General features: G+C 44.3%; 1 protein-coding gene across 3 annotated transcripts; it reads left to right on the forward strand.

The window, feature by feature from the left end:
• The first annotated feature begins 5,454 nt into the window (after positions 1-5,454).
• AKAP10 (A-kinase anchoring protein 10) lies at positions 5,455-20,211 on the forward strand. Of its 3 annotated transcripts, none has more exons than XM_082068893.1 (11): positions 5,455-5,831; positions 9,413-9,460; positions 11,138-11,320; positions 11,633-12,187; positions 13,656-13,754; positions 14,197-14,281; positions 14,611-14,734; positions 15,592-15,728; positions 16,768-16,912; positions 17,640-17,813; positions 19,883-20,211. In XM_082068893.1, the coding sequence occupies exons 1-11, from the start codon at positions 5,654-5,656 to the stop codon at positions 19,994-19,996; spliced, it is 1,842 nt and encodes a 613-aa protein (XP_081925019.1). In that variant the 5' UTR covers positions 5,455-5,653; the 3' UTR covers positions 19,997-20,211. The 3 variants fall into 3 exon arrangements, with proteins under 3 accessions (XP_081925019.1, XP_081925020.1, XP_081925021.1); XM_082068894.1 differs by having other exon boundaries at positions 5,455-5,675; positions 19,883-20,210; XM_082068895.1 differs by lacking the exon at positions 5,455-5,831 and adding an exon at positions 5,919-6,138.
• The last annotated feature ends 152 nt before the right edge of the window (positions 20,212-20,363 follow it).

The following is a 20,363-nucleotide window of genomic DNA, read 5'->3' on the forward strand; positions in this document are numbered from 1 at the left end:
CGCGGGGCGGCCGGCGGGGCCGGCAGCGCTGCCCGCGCCCCCTGCGCGCTGCCTGCGCGCTGCCTGCGCGCCGCCTCCCCCCGCCCTTCCCGCGGGGCGCGGCTGAGCCCGGGCGCGGTTGCGACACCCGCGGCGGGCGGGGGAAGCGGGGTCCCCCTCACCTGCGCACACGTTTCGGGGGCTTTTCCGCGGTTTGCTCTGCCCGGCTGCGGAGCGGCCCCTAAAGAGTCATGTTGTTCCTGCTGCTACCGTTAAGATTTTTACCCCGCGCAGGTGGCCGCAGACGGCGATGCTGCCGCTCTAGGGACACGCGTGGGGGCTGCGGGTTTGCTGGGAATTTCTCAGTCTCACCGTGGGGGGATTTAAAAACGCACACCGGAGCGCACGGCCCCTCTCTGGGCGATTCGTTTCTCGGGGTCTGCTCGTTCGAGCAACGTTAATTTTATTCTTTAATCCCGTAGGTTTCTCCAAAGACTGTCAAAGGCGGGGGGGGTAGCGAGGCAGAACGCCGCCCGCAAATTTGGGTTTGCTTTAGGTAAAAAAGCTGCGCCTCCCAGTGCAGATGGATTTTTATAACAGTCATTCTGAAGCTTCGTGGGTCAGCCAGGTTTTATTCCTGCTAAACGTCCCGCTTGTTTTGCAGCACTAATTGATATCTTATGCTTGTGCCTCGCAGATTTCAAGGAGTTTCCTCCATCTCGGCTGTCCCCCTGAGCGGTACCACCAGTCGCAAGCCAAAAGAGCCCCATCTTTTTATTAAAAAGAGCAAAAAAAATCTATTTCTCCTGCCCTAATGTCCTCAGGCGGCTTTCACGCATTTACTGCCCATACCGCTGAAACAGAGAGACGGGATTTGGGCAGCTTTTGGCCAAAGAAAAAAAGGAGCTTTCCGTTCATCCCCAGGGTGCGTTGGTTGGTGTTTTAAGCCCAGCCCTTGCAGGATGGCTCAGACGCCGGACTTTCCCCGGTGAGATCTGTGCAGTGTGGTTGGTAGCGCAGAGCTGGGGTCCTGGCACCCCCTCCTGGCGGCTGCCTTGGGGTGCGGGGCTCCCCGGGGCTGCGCAAAGTGCTGCGCAAACAATTTGCACTGTACAGCTGAATTCACGGACAAAAAATCTGGGATAAAACACTGCGGTTATACCTGGGGACAGCGGTTGAGCTTCACGGAGGAACATATATTTTTCTTGCATTTAAAAGTGTTGGGGATGTTTGTTTTCCTGTGATTTCCAGGAAAGTTTTGAAGGAACTAAATCACACCTGGTCTTGTTTTTCCCATGTATCCCTGGGTTGCAGAAATATCTGACTGCCATGTGCTGCTCATTCTCTTTGAAGAATTTAGAAAAACAAAAGGGAAAAACCAAATCAACAAACAAACACAAAAAAAACCCCCATATCGACAGAGATAGTGGTTTAAAACTAGATTTATCTTTTTTTAAAACTTGGTTTTATTCGACTATTTACAACACCATAAATGGCCAAGAATTTGGGTAAAACACTGTGAATTGGCAAAAGGTCATCTGAGGTGAGTCCCACACAACGCTGGCGATACCACCTGGGTAGACAAGGTAGGAACCATCCAGTTTGTTTTCAGTAAACCAGAGTAGTTCCCGAGTAGCATGAACACTGCAGAAAAAGCCCTTTCTGCTGGGAGTGAGGCTTTTTTTTCCCCTTTTTCTCCCCATTTTGTTCTACATTAGACTTCAAGGTTCAGGTTTTAACCCACCCACTCACCCATGGAGAGTCAGACCGAAAACCCTCACCCCTTGTGCCCAAGAGCCAGGTATGGAGGAACAGACCTTCCTCCTTGGGCATGTGCTCAGTGGAAAGAGACAAGGAGGGATTGCAATGTTTTAATAAAATCAGTTAATTTATGCCAGGCTGGGACGTGGGATAATTCCCTTCTTTGAAACCCTCAGCACAGATGAGAAGCCAGAACCAACCCTCCCGTTCCCATTAAGGCTAATGGACTGAGGTCAGCCACATCCAAATTTATGATGAATTTTATGTGCGCATGCAGTCACTTGTTTTCCCATTTGAAAAACAGAGAAAAATACAAGTCTGCAAATGCAGCTGCTGCAATGCAGTTGGGGAGCACCCCTGCTGTGATGGTATCTCTTGTGTCTTCTCCATTTTACAGCTTCCCCAGCATCCCGTTGTGCACCATCAGATGTGTGCGCCGCATCTCTCCCGTTCTCTCCCACCATTAATTCTTGCATTCTTAGTGATTAGTATTCATTCGTATTGCTTATTTTGCAACTTCATCTGAGGTGTCTCATTATTTATTTGAAATAATATTCGATAATTTTAAACAATGCTAATAGAAATGTTTAGAATATATGATTTTTAAGCTTGTAGTGTGTTTCTGTACAAAGGCATCTTTGACTCCTTATACATTTTGGACATTATTATTGATTCCAGAGAATCAATGTCTAGGCTGTTAAAGTCCATAGTCATAGCTTTTATTATTTGTACTCCCAAAGTATCAAGAAGTCTATATATGAGATAGAATCCCGACATCATGTAAATACATGTAAAAAAAGTAATAGGCTGTCCCAAAATGTGAGAAATGGCAGCGGCCTGTAACATGATTTGTTACATTCATGTTTTTCTAAATGCTGTAATTGAGCAAAGCAGTTCCCTGTGATTAATTATCCGAGTCAAAGAGGCCAAGCTATCAACAAAGTCTTGTTCTGCTTTATTAAGTCTGTCCAAACAAGAACATCCCATTTAGTTCTTTTCAAATATTAAAGTTGGCTTATTTTTCTAACTATGGAGAGGGAAAAAAGAGCAGGCAGTGAGGCATTTTTATTTTCTTTGTATATGTTAATTCAAGGAGGTGTTCCCCAGCTCCTCTGATGTTGGCCAACCTATGTCCCGAAGTCATATTTCAACTGATTGCTCAGTTAATTAAACTGTCACGTTCTGTTAAAAACTCCACAACCTGATGTTATTTGTGCTTCCAGTTCAGATCTCCAGGGTCCAAGGCTGAGTGACTGACTGGATTGCAGCTTCAGCCCTTCTGCGTGCTCCCAGAACAGCAAGAAAGTTTCAGTCCAGGAAATATAATTCATGCCAAACATGCTTGTAGCTCGAGGTTTCATCAATTATCTAGAATCTGATGCAGAGATAATTGAATTATCCCAAAGACTTTGACAGGTTGGATGAGGTTTTGGGTGAAGGAGCTGCTGCTTGGAAGTTAATTGCAACATAGAAGCTCTTCCTCATCGAGTGTGATGGGGATGCCTGCAATTTACCCACCCCAAAATCACGTTGCAGTGCAATCTCAGGATTAGCGTGTAAGGTCAGAAAGAGTGTCCAGAATGCAGATTTCGTGGGATTTTTGCATCCAGCTGCAATGTGGGCAGCCTGCCAGACCAGGACTCCTTAATACATCATGTCCTGCTTCAACTCCAACATATAAATTGAAACCTAAAGCTGGACCTGCAAACCCAGAGCCTTTAACCACACACAGTCACATGTAGATAAAGAGCAATCTGTGTGCAGTGTACTGGAGAACAAGGCTGGTTCTATTAGGGCTCTCTTTCTACTGTCAGTTATTATATTATGCATGTTTGTAGAGGACTGGGTGCAAACTTTTGTGACAGGAGATGTTAATTTAGTGGTCCCTGAGTCATCCCATTCTTTCAAATTTTCTCACCTTTTGAATATTTGATCTATTACCAGCCTCTTAGGTGATGCGCCAATTAAATAATTCAGTTAATTGTGCAAAAAACATATATAATAGTTCATTATCCTCAAACCAGCCTCTGGGCACATGTACACAAATGTATCAAAGAGCATCAGCTAAGGAAAATAACATCAAAAGAGAAAATGCAGTTGGTGTGTCGATCAGCTGCACCATCGTGCCCAAGAGATGGCTCCAGCTCGGCCCTGAGAGATCCCCGTATACCTTTTATGCAATTTATAATTTATGAGCTTTAATTACTGAGCGTTTGTAAAGAGCTTCAGAACACGGATGAAAGATGTTGCAGAAATCTACGTAATGATTATTAATGACATAATTTTCTCATGGCTCAAGCACCGAGGGCAGGCTAGTCACATCATGGGGGGGTGACACTGCATCGATCCATCACGACACCGGGATGGAAAGGGACAAACCGCGGCTCCTCCCTGCGGTCCCTGCGCCGCCCACGGGGGCTGGTCCGGGACCCTCACGGTGTCTTGCTCATGGGGAACACGGGACAAACTGCTTGGGATCAAGCCCAGAAGTGTTGTGGCAATTTCAAAGGCACGAGGTTGTGCGGTTTGCGGAGTGGATCAGGCGCAGGGTGTGATTTGGGAGAGCTGCTCTCTGGTGCTGTGCCTCAGCTTCCTCACACATGAACCAGGGTTTATAATAATAGTCTTTATAGCTCGTAAAGCATTCATATCATACACTGCTCTTCAGAGATCAACATAAGCAATGTGTTATAACTACAAACATCCTTTGTGGCTGAGAGAAGGATAATTAAGAGGATTCCCGCGGCAGGATTCGGATACAAATAGAACTGGTTTATCTGACACTGCGGTGTCCCCAGGTGCTGACCCACGCCACGCTGCTCAGGAGGCTTTTCTGGTGACGCCACACCAGTAACGGGGTAGTTTGCAGTGGAATGATGGAGCTACAGGAAGCCCGGCCACATTTTTTTGGTACCACATGAACGTGCTGACCGGTGCCACCTCACACACCGGGGGCGGCCTTTTGGCTTTAGGGGCCCAAGCCTTGGTCAGACATGGACCCGCAGCCTGTGGCTGCTGCTGTTGGCACTGAAAAGCCCCCACACCTCATACCAGGGCTCTGACAGATGTGGGGTCTGTTGGACTGACACATGTTCCCTGTCCCGTCCCCTGTGGCTGAAGGGGACATTTTGAGTCCACATGTCAGAGGTCTCCAGGCCACTTCGCACAGAACTTCAGCTCTTGCCAGTCCTGCCATGCTGCTCCTTCCTGCCCTCCGGGGAGACTGTCACCCTTCACCCAGGGGACATGCAACCGGAACACAAAAGGTTCCACTTAAATTTGAGAAGAAACTTCTTCTCAGTGAGGGTGACAGAGCCTGGCCCAGGCTGCCCAGGGGGGTTGTGGAGTCTCCTTCTCTGCAGACATTCCAACCCGCCTGGACACCTTCCTGTGTAACCTCATCTGGGTGTTCCTGCTCCGGCAGCGGATTGGACTGGGTGATCTTTTGAGGTCCCTTCCAATCCCTAACGCTCTGTGGTTCTGTGTGCTCAAACTGCCAGAACGTCCCCAAAGCACCTTGTTAAAACCCCTTTGCCCCCATCAAAGATGGCTGCCCCCCCCGCCATGACGCCCCATGAGCTTAATGCCCTTATCCAAGATGGCCACCCCGGCTCGCGAATTGGCCCGCCTGCCCGACGCCGGGGCGGCCATGTTGAGTAAGGCAACGGGCCGCGTCCGCATCCCGTCATGCTCGGCGGGCCGCCGGCTGCCCGGAAGAGGGAGCGGGGCGGTTGTTGACAACATGGCGGCCGCTGGCGCCTCCGCGGGAGGAAGAGGCGGAGGGAGAGGAGGCGGCGGGCGGAGGAAGGAGTCTCATTCATAGGGAGCCCAGCTCGCTGCCCTTGCCCTCTCCCTCCCCTTCTTCCCCCCCCTCCCCGTCCCCAGCGGCCGCCTGCGCCCCCTCCCCGGCACCATGTCCTTCTTCAGGCGGAAAGGTAGGGGGGCGGCGGGCGGGAGGCCCGGGGCTGAGGGGCGCCCGCCGGCCTCGTCCCCCGCACGGCCGCTGGGCCCCGGCCCGGCCCCGCCGGCCATGGCGACCGGGCCCCGGGAGGACGCTCGGCCCCTGAGGAGCGGGCTCGCTGCGAACGACGGTCAGTCCCGGGCTCCCGGGGCCCTTTTCCTGCCGGGGAGGAGCGGGGGGGGTATAAAATGGAGCGGTATGAAATGTCTCGTGCAATTTTTGAACCTCTTTGACTGTTTGCAGAATGTTTTTTTCACAACGCCGATATACATTTTTTTTCATAAAAACATAATAGGCTTAACTATGTTGCAGCAGTAGCTGGAGAGCCTAATTGAAAGAGGGACTGCACCTCATCGCACTGAGTTCTTCCCGAAAGCCAAAGAAATCGTTGACCGTATGCTTTCTAACGCGTTTGATGCTCTGGAGGACAAGCTCAGGTTTTAAATTTAGGACTACTGAAATATTTATAACATCCCTATAGCAGAAATGGATGTAGTTTAAATGTTGTTTGCGAGTGAAATGTTCTGGAGGTGCCCAAGCTGCAGGCTGAGATGTGCTGTGAAATGTTCTGGAGGCACCCGAGATGTGCTGTGGTGCCCTCTCCATCTGCACAATGCGTGGTTTGAGTGGTTTTTGTTGAAAGTGGCACCTTTTAGGAAGGGCCTCTTGGGGAAGCAGCGCTGTTATCTGTAATGCTATAGATCAGGCAGTGCGACCATTGCTCCTCCAGCAGCGGCTCATCCAATGCCCTCCTGAAGCATTTCTCAGTTACTGAAGCCCAGAATGTGCATCTTGGGAGGCAAGGCTGTAAGTTAGGAGGAAAGAAAGTATTATCTGAGATGATGTTTTTGCTCTTGACTGACATGTCCTGTTGTGAGCTTGCTCAGCCAAAGTAGCAGCATCAAAAATTTCGTTCTTTGTGGAGGTTTTTGCAGTAGTCTTGGAAGAAATGAGGTTAAACTTCTGTTCATGTCAGCAGTTTTGAAGTCTGCCAAAGTTTTTGCAAGTGCCATAATCCTTTTTGGAGTGTTTACATACTATTGTGAAGCTGCAAAATGAAACTTTTGTATTGCATATAAACTGCTCAAAAATAGCATCTGCTGCTTCATTGCTGGAGAGGATTGTGGAGCTGATGTTCCACCGTGATGCGTAATCACAGGAACAATGTAAGCTTTGGTGAAAACTTTCTCAGGGAGAAAGTCATGAAATGTCTAATTGAGTATCTGTGTTGCTGTGATTAAAGGATCTTTGGTCAGAGAAGCACAGTCAGGACTCAATGCCTGAGAGAGGCACTGTGAAGGACAGAAGTAAGCTTTCATCTGGGTTGTACATAAAATAATATTGCTTTGTATAATCTCCATTTCAGATACTGCCTTTTAGAGAAGATCTTAAGCTGCAGCTGGGAGAAAAGCAACAAATTAAGGCTTGTGATAAACCGTAGACTAGAGGCATGCAGTCCAAAACAATATGTGTTCTTGGGTTGAGCCTTTGTTGTGCAAGAGAATATAGCATCAGATCAAAGTTAAAACCACCTTTTAAATGAAATCAGTGAGGGTCATAAAAACATGACATACAGAAAAATAAAAAACAGTAATGAGACTTTTTTAGCGTAGACCTTAAAATAAAGGTCTAGAAAATGGAGGATGGATATAGGTTGAAAAATTATAACAGTTGGGTGCATGAGGGCAGATTATGAAAGTGTTATCGGTGAAAACAGCCGGACTACACACTAATTCAGTGGGGATAACGTGGAAATAACGCGCACAGTCCTGTGTGGCTGACCTCTGACGTTATGTACTGTTGTTTGTGCACATACATGTGTGAACAGTTTAGATTTGTTCATTCTTCTGTATTTCAAGACATGAATTCAGATTCTTAGGTCTCGAGTGGCCGGCTTGCGGCGGTTTGATGCGTCACCGCTTTGTGAATGGGATTTGCTGCTGGAAATTGTCACAAACTTTTAGCCCCTGGTCATCAGGTACCGCAGTTCTCTCTCTGGTTTCGCACAGACACCGAGTGACATCCGCTTTTTGGAGGGAAGCAAAAGGAAATTCTTCTGGTGCAACTTCGCTCTCTAAATTTTGGGTTTGTCGCGTGCAGGAGTTTTGGTTTGTCCTCTGCTGTTACTTGCTTAGTTTTGTTCTGCTTGAAGCCAGTGGGGACAAAAGCAGCCTGTGTGTGAAGAGGTTGGAAACATGCACCAGGAGTTTGTACTACAAGTAGTAAGTAGGTAATTAGACAGGGAGGAACAACTGAGTAGTTAGTAGGAAGGAACAGATGTATTTAAGCTGAAAATAGGCATATGGAGGACTCTGAAACTTGAGAATCATTGCCGATAGGGATTGGTTTGATGAACCAACTATTGGAATAATTTTGGAAAGATAGTTTATAATACTGTATAGAGGTTTCTTTGTCCCCATCGTCCCTCAGCGTTACTTCAGATGTGCAGATTTTTGCAGTGATTTTCCACCTGCATGGCAGCACGTCCCCAGTTATGTAAAAGCTGGTTATTCTCACTGTCCACGGCTGCATCTGGCTGCACGAGTTCGATTTTAGCAGAGTCCAGAGGCTGAACCCTCTGTATCAGAGGGGGAATGTGCCGGCCGAGGGTTTGAATCCGAAATGCTGCGTTGCCGGTTCACAGACCTGCAGCACGGGCAGAGCTGCAGCCGCCACCCAGCAGCTCAATTATGTAACAGGAGACTGGAGTTTCCCTTTAAAATATTTTAAAAAACATAGGTCAGAAAAGGAAGGGATTATTTTTCTTCTCTTTCTTAATCTGCTGGTGCTTTGTGATGTAAATGTTTGATTGTCTGGGTTACGTGGCGGTTGGGTTTGGAAGGGCTGGCAATCGGTGTTCTGAGGTGACCTATTTGTAGGAATAATCCCAGCCTGGAGCGGCTGGAGAAGGTTTCACTGGTCGATCCCGTTCTTCGATATCACTGCTTCATTTGTTCCTCATGCTGCCCTGTTTATGTCCTCCTTCAGTTTCTTCAGTTTTGTTTTAAACACATTTCCTCAATCACTTCCTTCAGGAGCTTCCTATTAAAAAACCCAAAGCTTTTCCATTACAACTTTTAACTGTTGTCTTCCCGTGAGTTGCTCGCCATAGGCAGGTCGGTAGTTAAGCAGGATTATTTGTGAGCGAATTAACTATTTGCAGTTTGTTTCCGGGCTGTTTCTGTGGTACCCACCGTGTGTCATGGGCTGGTTCTGGCTTTGTGGGGCAGGTTCCATGTCTGTCTCTCTGCCTGGGTGTATTTTACTGCTCTTCCTCTAACACAAGGGAGACGTTGGGTTGAGATGTGCGATTTCTAGTTCATAGAGAGCATCTGTCAGTGTCCCGCGCTTAAAACACATCTATGCCATCCTTTCCAGTTAATGCTGTTTATTAAAGTAACATTGAACATGGCCTTGCTTTCATCATATAGACAACAAGCATCTTAATGTTAATTTGAACCTGCTGTATTTTATTAGGCTTAATTCACAGATGATAAGGTTTGTGCTTTTGAAAGTGAACCAACAGAAGAACTTTGAAAGTCTCTGTCAGTGACTAGATGTGCAGATTTAAATACGATAGATTAGTTTTAACAAAATGATAGTTGATTTGCCTTTGGTACTTGCCGAAGTTGGGAATTTTTTGTGTCCGTTCTCTGGTAAATGCCATTAGTCACCCAAAATATCGTTAACATTTTCCTGTGTGTTTTACAGTGAAAGGCAAAGAACAAGAAAAGACCACAGATGTGAAAGCAATTAAAAGTAAGATCAATATTTATTTTGTCTATAAATTGAGATATCTAATATAATTTGCTATTTTTCTTTTAACTGGTGGAATAATTTCCTTATGACTGAGCACAGATGTGACCTATGCATTAATACCAAAATAAACCCCAAACTTAATTCTGAGTATTTATAGTAACTAATCTTTCCTGGTCATCTTGCTGAATCTGGAAGTACAGGAGGTTATTAAATTAAGTCAGACATGAGCTTTAATTCACAGCGATCATGTAATTCAGTCAAATAGTGGTTATTTATCTGTAACAAATCACTTCTAAAGTTTCTTGCTGAGGTGTAGCATCCTTTGCAGTTTGAAAAGTGCAGCTTTACTGTGTCTAGTAGAGGCTGCAAGTGTCTGATTTAGCGTTGATGTGGCTGTTGAGACTGAAGATGTGAATCTTGGTCTGGACAGCTGTTCCAGCGCTGCTCTGGGGATACAGAAATCTGGCTGCTCAGTCTGCTGCGGGAGAAAGAAATATTGACGGGAAGGAGGTTTATAAACCGTGGGAAAACAAGATTATTTACCCTGACAGTTTTTATTGCAATACTAAGAGGACTTGAGGTAATTTGTGTGAATCTGACCTGTTCCTTTTATATCCTCAGCCAAAATCCTGTTTCTGTACTTGTTAACGTGTTATCTGGGTATTGAGAAAATTAAAGGCGTTTTTCACCTTGTTGGTCTGTCTTTCGAGTCAAATACAGGAAAGAGACCTTTTAATAGCACAGCCTGTGATTTCAGTGCAGCTACAGTCTCCAGTAACTGACTGAAAGATTAGCAGTAAAAGGCTCCGGTATGGTGACCCTGTAAATAAAAATATATTTGAAAATGTATTGTATTACACCTTGTGAGCTGCCGCAAACACAGAGCATCGTTCCAGTTTGGCAAGCAGCTACTCCGTGGGCTGTTAGGTCAGCAATGTGCTGCTGTCTGGAGGTTTTGGAACTGGTGTTTGATACTTAGATTAATTTTGCCTCAGATGTTCATGATATAAAATTAAAATTGAATCTCATTCACGAAAGCTTGAACACGGATGAGGAGCATCGCTCTGGTTCTACATGAGAAGCCTCCAGCAGCTTTTCCCCAGTTACTGGCCTCAGCCAAGCAACTGGCTGCCACCCTTTGGCCTGATCATCCGAGTTTCGTCAGAGATTGCCTTTCTCTTAAAACCAAACAGAGGCAAATAATGTATTTTTGAAAAAGATTCTTGTTAAAACTCAATTTTCTCATTCAGGCTTTTGTGACACGTTTTAGCCTTCAAAAAGTTAATCGAAATGGATTTGCAAGAACGTTGCAACTAAGCTCTTAACCAAGTATTAAGCCGTTACAATAGCAGTGATAAAGGAAGCGGGAAGACCAGGGGATAATATTTCACATATAAACTTAGACTTGCTGTCTTTTAGCTACTGAATAAGGAAAATATAGGTGGTGGCTACCACTGATCTATTGGAAGCAAGTTTATTCTTGCTATAATAAAACTTGTTTCTTTCTGTGGTCTTTTATCAGACCCTTGATCAACGACGAGACAGTAATACAATGAGATTTTTAGTAAGATTGACTCTGGAAAACTCTCTGGCGTGTCTTGAGGTGCTTGGCCTTGGATGCTGCTTGGAAGAGGTCTGGGGATCCTTGTCTGTTAATGGTTCCCGTCTTGGTTGCAGCTGCAGGACCAGTACATTCCCCTCAGAGGAGCACCAGGAATCACGCCTTGCTGGAGGCCGCAGGACCAAGCCACGTGGCCATTAACGCCATCTCTGCCAACATGGACTCCTTTTCCAGCAGTCGCACAGCTGCCTTGAAGAAGCAGCCAAGTCACATGGAAGCTGCTCATTTTGGAGACTTAGGTAAGGCTTCAGCAGCTCCGTAACGCTGTCAATATTCCTTTTTATTCTATATTACTGGTGTGCTCGCCATCCTTTGGTTCTCAGGCAAGTACATATAGTAATTAAAAAATGTGACTGTTCCAGTAGCATCTGTGTTATCTGAGAAGGGTTTTAATGGGGACAGCACATTCATTTGTGAAGAGGTTTGTTTAGCTTGTGTACCACCATTAAGTTGGAATTGTCTCTTCATCAGTTGCATTGCAGGGCATTTTTGTATCCAATACAAGTGTCTGTAGTACAATATGGAATTATTCCCTTTGTATTTTTCTTTAGGCAGATCGTGTCTGAATTATCAGGCTCAAGAGACCAAATCAAGCCTTTCAAAGACCCTTGAACAAGTTCTGCAGGACAATGTAGCGCTCCCTTATTTTATCCAGTTTATGGAACTGCGCAGAATGGAACATTTGGTTAAGTTTTGGCTAGAGGCTGAAAGCTTCCACTCCACAACATGGTCCCGTATAAGAGCACACAGCCTGAACACAGTTAAGCAGAGTTCGTTGGCGGAGCCGGTGTCACCCTCAAAACAGCAAGAAGTCGCGTCGTCTTCTCCAACTGGATTGCTGGAGGAGAGACTGGAAGATTCCAGCATGGTCTCTCTGCTCAGGACCAAGCCGGTGGCTTTGAACAAGAACGACAGAACTGGCAGCAGCCAGAACCACGTGCTCTCTGGTCAGGAGAGCGACAACTCCAGTCTTCTTTGTCTAAGAAAATCGGAGACGGGGACCTATTCTGTTCCAGCTGATCAGCAAGAATCTTCCAAGCTTACAGTATCAAATAGAAACAGCCCTTCCTCTGCACTAAAAGACTTGTCAGGAAAACTAATGAAAAGTAAGTGCCGTGGGTTCCCTTTCTTTAAAATTTGGGGGAATGGGGAACAGACCTGCTGCTGCTTTGTACCATGAGCTGCCGCGCTCCTCGCTTGTTCTTAGTGAGTGTGATAAGATGTTGCAAGGAGGAAAATAGTCGTGTATATCGGTAATGTTAACTTGCTGCATAAGCTAATGGTCAGTTTGAGCTATGTATTACTTGACTGTCTGGTTGTTCAAAAATAAATGTGCTGCTGAAGAGACTTCAAAATCGTTATGTACTCTAATAAGCTTAGGTTACTTCTGTGCCTACACGAGTAATATTAAGAAATGAAGATGAACATTGCAATGTCCCCTCTTCCCTCACCCATCCCAGCCCCAGCTTAAAGGAATTGCAGAGAATTTGGATGATGGGACTGAGAATTGATAATTAACTTTCCACAGAAGGTAAATATCCTGTGCCATGCAAAATGACATAAGTAATCGTTACAACAGACTTGTAGAGATTCTTGTGTGGAACATACTGGTTTTGTTCTTGGATTTATTTGGTAGAGTTCCTCCCCTTGTAACTGATCTGTTCTCATTGGGAGTCCACCTCTGCAGAGGCTACAGGAAGTAAGGATGAAATTCAGATATTTACTTTTGATAGAAAGCTTCACACACAGTAACCTGTTTCTCTACTTTGCATCTACTCGGTCCTCCCTCATTTGTGCAAGTCTATAACAAAAAGGAAGCACTCTGTTCTTCGTATTGGTTCCTTTTGTTTGCCCAACCGTTTCCTTTTGTTGCATCCCTTTCTCTTGCAGTTTGTCTTGCTCACATAGTTACCGATCATGTAGCTCCACAGTACGTAACCTCAGCCCCAAAGTATCTTAAACACAATGTTACTGTAGTCATGAAAAGCACAGCTGCTTTCTGACATGTGAAAAGAATTTGGAAGAACGAGGTTGATTTGGGGAAATCTGGAAAGTCTGGAGTATAATTTCTTTTCTTCTCTTCCAAAGCAATGTCCCAACTCTCTTGAAGGATGACATGTAAAGTGTGCATGTTCTGAGGCTTCGCATTTTCAGATTTTTCTTTTTCCTTTCAATTCCTTTATGATATGAGCGCTTTCTGTTCTCTGTGATGAGAGCGAGAAATGGGGAATTTCACTGGAGTTCTTGCCAGAAGGGCATTACTTCTGGGACTTAGGGGTGCAGCTGAGGAAGAGGGTGCTCGTCTTGCCTGCTGGAATTCCGAGCTGTGTTGCTTTGTTCCATCTCCCAAGTCCCTCCGTGCTGGGCTTGTTGTGACCTGGCTGGAGATACCATGGGTGCTGCAGCTTGGCAGTAGAGAGGTATCAAGGAGTGGACTGAAAACCTCATTGGATGGAAACTTGTCACTGATGATTAGATACTCGCTTTTCTGAAGAGTGGGCCTTTGTTATTAACTCCTCATTTTAGACATATGCCAAGGAATTTAAAGTTTTATTCTGTATTTCTTCCTTGTAGGTATAGAACGGGATGCAGTTAGTACTTTTACCAAATATATTTCTCCAGATGCTGCTAAACCAATACCTATTACAGAAGCAATGAGAAATGACATAGTTGGTAAGAATTCCTACTGCCTCCTCATTTCAGAGCTTCCTCCGTCCCCATCAAAATGTACCTTTATTACCACACACACTCATATTTCTTTTTATTTTAAGAATTTTAAAGGCGGTTGTAAAGAGATAGTGGATCCCATTACATGCATTGGTGGATCTGACTTTTCAGTAGTGCTGTGCAGTATCCCCAGAATAACGTTCAGAAACTTTGCTTAAATTAGTGAAAGAATTCCTGGCAGTTATGGAGGGAAACCAGATTTGAGTCTCAATCCAGTATTTTAGCTGTGATATCATCATTCAGCTATCTGCAGTACTCTTTTTGCACAGTCAGAACCAGCTGGTTCTAGTTGCTTTGAACTGCAGTTTTTCATTAACTACTCATCGCTCGTGTCTTCCAGCTTGATCAGTCAAACACACGTTAAAATTAACTTGGTCTTTCATTGCAGCGAAGATTTGCGGGGAAGATGGACAAGTGGATCCGAACTGTTTTGTTACAGCCCAGTCAATAGTGTTTAATGCCATGGAACAAGAGTAAGTTGATTGAATGGCTCAGTTTCTTGTGCCTACTGTCCTTTTGCAAAAGCTGGTTCTGTTAAAAAAGTGTGTGGAGGCAAAACCGTATCACTTTTTTGAAGTTTTCCTCCAAATCCATTCTCGTGATCATTTGTTGGAGTTGCACGTGCGCGCTATTAGTGCGTTCTTGATATCTTCCTTGTGTCATTTGTAAACCTGTGCTGTTTCTTGCTTGTTTTTCCTATATCTGACTAAAAGTATAAGAGTTCTGGGGCAAGAATTGGTTCATAAGGTGCCTTGAATGCTGTTGACCCTTAGTAACTAATGGTTATTCTGTCTGTGTGCAGGCACTTTAGTGAATTTTTGCGAAGTCATCATTTCTGTAAATATCAGATTGAGGTGCTGACTAGTGGGACTGTTTATTTGGCTGACATACTTTTCTGTGAATCAGCCTTGTTCTATTTCTCCGAGGTGAGTGTTAGGCTTTGTTTTGTTTCAATAATTCCTTTCTATCAAATGGAGAAAACTATTAATTCCCTCATGGCTCTAATAGATACCTCAGATATAACCAAAAAGATGAGGTGTGTCTTTTACTTGGAGAAAATGCATTAAACTTTTCCTGACTGTGTGTAGAAGTATCTCAAATGTTCAAACCTGCACACTGTGTTGTAGAACGAGTATGTGTGCAGATCTTTTCCAGTTAGTGAGTGTTTCCAAGTGCCCCTCTGCTTGTAGAGCCTTTCACACAGTCACCTTAATCTTGCCAAACGAAGCAGTGACTTTGAAAGCCTTAAGTGTTACTACAGATAACCAATAATTCACTCATTTTACAATGGAGAGGGCACCAGATTGGAACGCGGTAGGTTAAATGTATGATTTTGCAGTTGTGGTGTCCTGGGCCTTTAGGGAATCATCTGTGAGTAGTAAAATACTTGTCCTGAGAGTCAGACAAGCCGGTGTAGTTTGAAACAGCAAGCTGGGATGCTGAGACAATACGCTCAGTTCAGTGTAAGCTAAACATAGCATGAGATTTGTCTTTCCTCTGTCTTTAGTATCATACAAATAGTTGTTTGGAAACGTAATGTGAAAATCAGTACAGAAAAGAAATGTCAGGAGTTCCTTTGTTTTTTTTCAAATGAACTAAATCTGTCTGTGACACTTCACCTGAAAATTCAGAATATTTATATGCCCTAGTGACTATTTTGCATCGTTAATATATGGACTATCTTTCTTGTTTTAAATGGGAAGGAGCAGGTTTGTCTGTTCTTATTAAAAGTTTCTTGCTAAAACTTTTTAAATTTATCCTCTTTTTTTAATTTCCCTTCTAGTACATGGAGAAGGAAGACGCAGTTAACGTATTGCAGTTCTGGTTGGCAGCAGATAACTTCCAGTCTCAACTTGCTGCCAAAAAAGGCCAGTATGATGGGCAAGAAGCACAGAACGATGCCATGATTTTATATGACAAGTGAGGGAATTCAACAGTTACTTGTTTTTGAAGCTCTAATTTTGTGCTTGTACTTCTGCGTTGCACTGTGCAAAAGGAACTTTTGATCTGCAAACCACACTGTGCAGTCGTGCACTGTTATGCTGAAATGCATTTTATTAAGGTGGCTTTCGATGTCTATGCACAAAATAACTTTTAAATGTTTTTATACATGTGGAGAAAATCCTTATAAGGACTCCATTCTTAAACACAGTTTGGAATTTTCAGGACTCAATTACTTGAGCCAATTGATTGCCAGTTAAAAAGGTAAAGGATATAAACCCAATAGCAGATGCATCACTATAGAAAAACCTTAAGATGCAGATACTGCTATCAATTTAAAATAGGCTGTAGGAGCTGTTATCACACATAGTAAAAGCCAAATAGGACTTGTTAATATTTAGAAGACTTTCCTTTTTTTTAAGGAAGTGACCAGATCCCTTTTGATGTCAGACTTTCAGTACTGTAACTTTTGTCCTTTATTTTGTACTTAACCATCACAATAATGCAACTGGAAGATGGACATCAAAACTGCTTCCAGAAAAAACTTTGTTCTTAAGCTGAAGTGTGTGAGACTCATTGCTGTGAGCTTGTTATTACCCTAATAGGAAATAATAATTGGAGAGGAAGCAAAACAATTCACTCTGATCAATCATCCACCCACTTCATCCGCAAATTCGGTTTTCAATGATGTGATTAGTAGAGAAAATGCCACTTCAGAGTTTCAGGTGTTCCCTGCTACAAAGCTGCGTGTGTCAGATTCTGCTCAGCAGTAGCCGCATGTTGCTTGGTTTCTTTTATCTGTGTCTTAAGGCCAAGGCTTTATCAAAAATATTTCTGTGAATTGGGGATGTTTTCGCCTGTACTTGGTGAGGATCAGTTGTACATATGATTTTGAAGCCAGCACCATCTGGTGGCTGCAGCACAATGAATGGCTTTCGGTTGAAAGGCTGGATACCAACCACCTGCAGAGTTTCACAAATCCCTTTGTGTTGTCTCATTCCCCCGCCCGGCGCTGCAGGTATTTCTCCCTTCAAGCCACACATCCCCTGGGGTTTGATGACTCGGTGAGGTTGGAGATCGAGTCCAACATCTGCAGGGAAGGGGGTCCTCTCCCCAACTGTTTCACGACTCCCTTACGGCAGGCCTGGACCACCATGGAGACGGTGAGATACCTTCTTCAGAACGGCTTTTAAAGATTCTGCAGTGTGTTGAGCATCCACTTTAGCGTCTCTGATTTGTTCTGTTCTTTTCCTGACTTCCTCTTTACCTGGATAATATTAGATAAGAGCTTTAGCCAAATTTGCTGGCCTATTTTCACCAGCCTGATTTAAAAAGATACCACTCACTGACTTCCGTTAATTCGCTGTGAAATGGTTGTCTTGGATGATTATTGCATTTTAATGGAAGTAACAGAATTTCATCCCATGTGAGTAGCTATCAACATCTTATTATGTACCTTTAGAAAACTGTCCTTCCTGCTAGCAGCAGTTGTTTGCAAATCCAGTACCAGTGGTGTGGCCAATAGTGTAACTCTGGGCTATGTGGGTACTGGAGCTTAATGGTTTGATTCTGGAGCTGCTGCTGATTTTTGAACAGTGTAGCAAAGCAACTGTAGAACTGTTGGGTTGTCAGGCCATTCTAGAGATAAAAAATACACTGAACTTCAGTTCCAGCTACTGGAGATTTTTGCTTAATACATAGTTGTTTTGCAGTAGGATTCAAATTTAAAGCAATGCAGTTGCTAATCCAGAATAATTCTGTGTGTGGACACTTTTAGCAGCGTAGCATCTACACAGAAACTGAGACGTTTGTGTGTCCCCTCTGTTCTGCAAACGATCTACAGTAGTTGTGCAGCCATGATTAAAGAGGGTTCCTTCTTCTGTCTCTCAGGTTTTTTTACCTGGCTTCTTGTCCAGCAACCTTTACTACAAATACTTGAATGACCTCATCCATTCAGTACGAGGAGATGAATTTCCAGGAGGGAATATTGCCCTGAGTATTCACGGCCCTGGTAGCTCTCCTGACAGCGACTCTGTTGGGGGCCCGGATGGATCTGCCTCCCAGGTATGAGTGTTAGGGTTTGATCTGTTAGAGGAAATGCTGTGATCACTTTTCTGTATCAATATCAAAGTTCCTGTGCTGTAAGGAAGCATCTTGTAATTTGAAACTTCCCGTTCCACTTTAACATGAACCTCTGTGTCCTCAGGATGTGTTTGGTTTGCTTGCTGCTGAGTTCCAGCAGCGTTGGTGTGGAAGGGTGTGCGTCAGATTTGTTCTAGTCAAAGTCTTGTACTGCTTTTAATCCTGTACATCAAAGTTACATTTTTATTAAGCTGTTAATATTCACTGAAGGCTATTTCATAGCGCTATAACATTTCACAATGCTTTTTACTATAAATAAGTTTTTTTGGATCAATACCATAGTTATAGCTTTAGGCAAAAATTGACACTTGTGACTATACTATAGAACTTAAATATAAATATACAAGTTTTGTGTGCTCGGTTCTATTAAAGTGTCAGATCTTCTGTCCCAAAGACTCCACTCAGTTCTAGGGTTTAAGGCATTCATTCACTCACACACAGAGCGATGAGGGTTAATATGTGACCAGGGGTGTTCGCCAGGTTATCTCCGCAGACCTTTTCCTCGAGCCAGCTGGTCATGCTGCTCTGCCAGAAAATGACCAGACTTCTGACCTCGCCACAAACTTCTCTGACACTTTATTACCACTGAGATGCTCTGAGCTGGGCGGTGATGCCTAAATTTTATTTGCATGTGTATAGTTTGATGTAAAGCTGAGCATAAAAGTCCCTTGCTGGGGAAGGCATCCTGATTGTTCGTTAAGCATGATTAGAGCTCCTCGGCTGCTGCTTTGCGGTACTGTGTAGCAACAAGAATGCAACTGGGCTCCTTTGGCTCTGTTTGCCCTCCAGAGTCACTGGGAAGTGTTTGCTCTGTGCTGTGCCCTGGCTGCTCTTTCCTTTTTGCTGCCTTTCGTGCTGCTTTTTGAGAGCTGGGTTCCCGCGTGGGCCCAGCCTCAGGAACAGAAACCCTCCCAATAATGGCAGAGATGTGTTTTTAACCACAAGTTGTCTGTTCCAAAAGCTCTCGTTTGCTTAATTCACATGTGAAAGGCGAGAGGAGAAGCAGATTGTAGCTTATCCGTAACCGGGTCGGCTTGCAAACCGCAAGCCCAGCAGAGAGCAGAAAAGCTGAGCGAGAACTGCTTCTGCTGAGTTGCTTTTATCAACACTGCAGTGCTACTGTGGGTTTTAAATCCAGCACCTAGGCCAACATTATTGACGTGCTGTGTTTCAAGCAACTTGGAAGCTGTACTACCTGCTCGTAATATTTTTAAACCTCCTAATTTGCGAGGAGGAAATATTTCCCCCCCTAGTTGCAAAGTGGGAATTAAAATCTGTGTTCTGACCATCTTGGAATACACTGCTGCTTGAGAGGCTGAGCAGGAGGAACTGCTGGTAACTGGCTCGCTTGGACAATTTAGGAAATGAAGCGCTGCAATTTATGGTGCGCATTCCTCCTTATCTGAACAGGAGAATCTCTGAGTTTCCGCGTATTTTTGCGTAAAGAACGGCGCTGACGCAGAGCAGCGGGTTCTGCGTTAAGGTGCTAATAGATTGCTGTGCATTTGTGCTCTCCCTGCTGTTTGCTTGCATTTTTTCGTAATCTTATATAAATACTCCAGGTCCAAAGACAGATGTTTGTTCTTGGCGTATGGGGGACGCGCAGTGTGGTTGGGAGTTGCTCCCAAAGTGCATGAGATGAGCGAAGCTGCTGCAGCTTTTGAAGTGGTTTGGTGTTGTGTACTCACAAACAGTTTTCATGCTCACAGAGATCTGTTGGGTCGATAATGCTCAGACAGACAGCCCCACACACATATGCTGACCTGTACGTTGTGTCGTTGGCTCTGCTCGTTTAACTTTGCCGTCCTCTGTTTAAAAACAATGTCGTACTGCAATGGGATTTCACTGCTGTGTAGATGCTCTCTAATCCTTTTATGCTTGCTTAGAGACTTTATGGAGGTTTATCTAAGTGTAAAAGCACTAAAATTGCAGTTTTGATAAGCCATTGGTTGTCTGCATTGGGCACTAATACTTGGAATTTCTATTTGTAGTCCAATGTCAAAAAGGCTAATGTTAAAATCCTGAAAAATTTTGATGAAGCAATAATTGTAGATGCTGCAAGTCTGGATCCAGAATCTTTATATCAACGAACATATGCAGGGTAAGGTTCATTCAGTGCATCTCGTTCTTTCTAGTTGTGTGTTTCACCTCTCTTCCGTTTCTGCTGTGTCCTCCTGCACTGAGAGGTCTCATAAATGCAACATGTTGCAATCTTAGTACGCCTTAATATTTGAAAGTTAATTTATTTCAGTATTGTGGTTTAACACCAGTGTCATAGTGAACATTTCCCTGACCAGAAAAATACTTCCAATTGTTTTTTCTCTTTCTCCTAGTTATTATTCCTCTTTGAGTCCAAAGTACAGCAAAGTAGTTCCTATTTGGGGTTGGAACAGAAAAGAATAAGCTCAGGTGCCTTTGATAATGTAATGTGCGATTTTTATTGCTCCCTACCCCTGTGGTAGAGAAGGGCTT

This window comes from Streptopelia decaocto (assembly GCF_964273445.1).
Source record: "Streptopelia decaocto genome assembly, chromosome: 18".
Classification (NCBI taxonomy): domain Eukaryota; kingdom Metazoa; phylum Chordata; class Aves; order Columbiformes; family Columbidae; genus Streptopelia; species Streptopelia decaocto.

Bases quoted from the DNA above. Each gene is read 5' to 3' on its own strand.
- AKAP10 (XM_082068893.1), top strand. From the start codon at position 5,654: ATGTCCTTCTTCAGGCGGAAAGGTAGGGGGGCGGCGGGCGGGAGGCCC. The intron at 9,461-11,137 runs GTAAGATCAATA...TCTTGGTTGCAG, and splicing joins AGATGTGAAAGCAATTAAAA to CTGCAGGACCAGTACATTCC. The intron at 11,321-11,632 runs GTAAGGCTTCAG...ATTTTTCTTTAG, and splicing joins TGCTCATTTTGGAGACTTAG to GCAGATCGTGTCTGAATTAT.